At 38.0% G+C, this 3,464-nt stretch overlaps 1 protein-coding gene across 1 annotated transcript; it reads right to left on the reverse strand.

Annotated features, from left to right (window-relative positions):
* Window positions 1–300: 300 nt before the first annotated feature.
* Window positions 301–2,788, reverse strand: FADD (Fas associated via death domain). The gene is made up of 3 exons (XM_019519438.1): window positions 2,685–2,788; window positions 1,982–2,287; window positions 301–917 (listed from the first exon to the last, which is right to left on the reverse strand). Exons 2-3 carry the CDS (start codon window positions 2,274–2,276, stop codon window positions 640–642), a joined length of 573 nt encoding a protein of 190 aa, XP_019374983.1. The 5' UTR covers window positions 2,277–2,287; window positions 2,685–2,788; the 3' UTR covers window positions 301–639.
* Window positions 2,789–3,464: the final 676 nt, after the last annotated feature.

The raw sequence follows: 3,464 nt of genomic DNA on the forward strand, positions 1-3,464 counted from the left end.
AAGCCAAATTCCTTGAATAAAGTGGTAGGTTGAGATATGGCTATTAAAGAAACTGAAACTTTGTTCTTGAATGCACAAAAGTCAAAATACTTTGCATAGAGGAAGCCCTTCATCCAAGAAATGCAAAACCCTTTATAAGTATTATTTAATTAAGGTTCACAACATTTTTTTTGAGATGGGCACTATAGATTAATAGTAGTATTCCAGTTTTGCAGCAGTGGGAAGCAAGAATTTTGTAATTTAGTGCCTATGTAGGAATGCAAGTACCAAAAAGAATCAGAAGCAAAGGTCAGACTTCTCAGAAGATACTACTGATTTTAGGCACCTAACCTGGTAAAATGTAAGATTTCTCAGAGTGTTTATCCTTTGCTGGAAAAAAATTCAAATCAGTTAAATAGTCTCAGGGTGAGCATCAAAAACTGAAGCATCCAAAGAAATTAGCATCTTTTGATATTTGGGGTGGGGAGTGTGTGTGTAAATTCAGACTAGTAACTCTAAGCAAATGGCAAAGAAAGGAACAAAACCAAAAGAGCGCAGGTCCAATTTGGATGAGTAGACAATACTCCCTCACTTCGCACCACATTCTCTGGATTAACGAATACATCATTAAAACTGGTGTTGTATGAATTTCATTCAGTTTCATATATCCAGTTTTGAAAGTTCCTGTTCGACTTTGTCTGCTGCAAGGTTCATTTTACAATCCCGAAGAGTTTTTAGTACATCAGCAACCTTAGCTTCCTTTCCTTTCCATTTCTGCCATTCTCGAAGTGACTGCATCAGTTGTTCTCGCAAATTATAAGGATTGGCTATCATAATTCTATCAATTTTTGCATCAGAAATTCCAAGTTTTCGAATCAACATTTTCCAGTCTCTCCCAACATTGTCACATATGACTTCAAAGGCTGCATTCAGCCAACCTGAAAAAACAAAATGTCAAAATTTTGCTTAAGCCAAGAGAATGACTTCTGAAGAAATGTTTAATATGTGCATTTTCTATTAATTATTGTATTATAGGTATTCACAGGTAATATTAACAAATTACACTGTGGTTATGGAGCCATGGAATATATTGGTACTAATATAAAAACTCCTCACACATGATAGAGTTTCCAGAGGTCTTGAGTTCAGGGATAAAAGGTTTTCCACTAGTGTTGCTAGGACTCTCTGGAAGACTGTTTTCAGTGTATACACTCTTACCCTTCTGCTTGGGGTCAGCTCCGCTGGCCAGTGCAGAAGGTTTTGGAGTTCTCTTTAGCCTAGCACCAGAGAGAACATTAGGGTTTGGTGTCTTCATTAAGGCTGAGCAAGACAGAAGTTTTGAATAAATGTCATGCTGGCCTTCTGTACAGGGATGGATTTCGTTACAAATTTTCCAACCGTTTAAAACATTATCCACATTCATTTTTTTACAATGCAAAGATTAACTCCTGTCCAAAAAAGTTACCCCACAATAGTGGCAAATATAGTTATTAAACATGATAGTAAGACTGCAACTGCCAAATTAGGACTTTCTAGGCCTCTAAATGTTCTAAGACACGTGTTGTAAACTGACAGTATGCGCGTACCCCCAGGGTACTTGAGAAGGCCCTAGGGGGTATGTGCGGGTGGGTGGGGACAGAGTGCCACCATGTACCATCCCTCTCTGCCACTGCCCACCTGGCCAGACCTGGGGTGCAGGGGAGGCTTGCACATAGTGTCGGGGGTACACTGCTCTGCATCTGGCTGCCAGGGGTACACTGATCCAAAGAGGCTGAAAACCGGTTTTCTAAGGGAAGGGAAAGGGACAGATTAATTTGGACAGGCCCTACATACTCGCCACTTTAGTGCTCTGTGCCACTGAGATACATGATGCAGGGCTAGAAGGACCCATGGCTTGACCCAATGTTATAACTTTAAGCATTTTGTATGTGTTAAAAAATACGTTGATATTTTTAAAAAGGTACAGTATTTTGCAAAATGACAAAAAAGCGTGTCCACTTACGTTTTTCTTTGATATCTGGTTGATCAACAATATTGCCTTCTCCTTCTACAAATTGTTCTAGCCACATTGCAAGATCATCTCTTTTAAGGGTTTTGATCAGGAAATGGAGAAAATCTATCTTATCACTTGTAATCTCCTGCTGTTCAAGAAGGATGGCAAAAAGATCGTTTCCATTTTTGACTGATTCAAGCTTTCTTTTGCTAATTTTGTCCCGACAGAGAAATTTAAGGGAAGAGAGATCACTGTCAGATAGGTTCATAGAAATTGAATTCAGCAGAGATAAAAATGGGTCCATGGTGACAGGCCCTACAAATGAATGAATATTAGGGGAAAAAATATTTAGTGTGTTGAAGAAAATAAACAGGAAGTCTTACCAGTTGTCCGCTCACAAGCATTTGCAGGAAATAGCTTGTTTGAATTACAGAAAACTTTAATTGCATATGCAAATTCTTTTGACAAACTCAAGTTTCAAAACAAGGATAATTAATTGGCACAATGGACTTTTGGAAAACAATTAACGTTAAATGCCTCTCTCCTGCAGCCAGTTCTTACTTTCACTTTCATAATGCATCTAATCTGTGTAGGTAGCAAAATATTGAAGTTTCCAAGCAGTTTTTTGGAAACTCAACAACACCCTTTTTGTGTAAAACTAAGATGCTGCCAAGAAGGAAGAATACTTTATTTCAGAAGTTTTGCTACTTACTTCCTGGTTTAATCTATACTGTCCTGATTCAGAGATCCGCGCTGCAGTGAAGAAAAACTTTGCTGTGCTGAGGGCGAGCCTTTCACAGGAAGTTACGTGGATGAGTGATACAAGAATTTCAGGCACAAAGACTGCTCTTTTATTCAGGGAACAGTAGATGGCAATAGTGTACAACTCTAACCAAACTTCTATGTGCACAGCTACTCACCTACTGTATCCCTAAAGGAAAAAAAAGAAGAGAATCCAGAGTCATAGCTTATTATGAAAAAGTAAAACAATTCAGTTAAACAAAACAGCACAATAAAGGATTGCATGTATGTTTAATTCCTCCTCCTAAGAGGAAGAGTTTTGTTTATGCGGTCTAACTAATATGCCAATAAAAAGAAGAGACTATAAAACTAAGCCAATACTGTAGTGACACTGAAATTTTAGTTCCCAGTTGGGAAGTAAGCCAAATTATATTTGATTTGTAACTCCATTAAAGTCAGTTGCATTAAAGTGTACTGACTATTAGAGAATAATGAGTATAGTTTTGCTACATTCAAGTCTTAGGATCTTAAGTGAGATTGAATTGCAACACAGTAGCCAGCTTGGCCCTTGGGAAGTGTACTGATATTGTTCAGTGCTGCAGGAGGAGGGAAATTCTTTTGGTTAGATGTAATTAGATTGTAGGTCATGATACTTGGTGTTAAATTTATATGCTGGAGTTGTTCAACAGAGCCTCCTATGCAGATTAGTGTTTAGGGCTTTGACAAGGTGGAAAAATTGGTGAGCAAATAC

This window comes from Gavialis gangeticus, unplaced genomic scaffold, assembly GCF_001723915.1.
Source record: "Gavialis gangeticus isolate Ggan-Ray unplaced genomic scaffold, GavGan_comp1, whole genome shotgun sequence".
Classification (NCBI taxonomy): domain Eukaryota; kingdom Metazoa; phylum Chordata; order Crocodylia; family Gavialidae; genus Gavialis; species Gavialis gangeticus.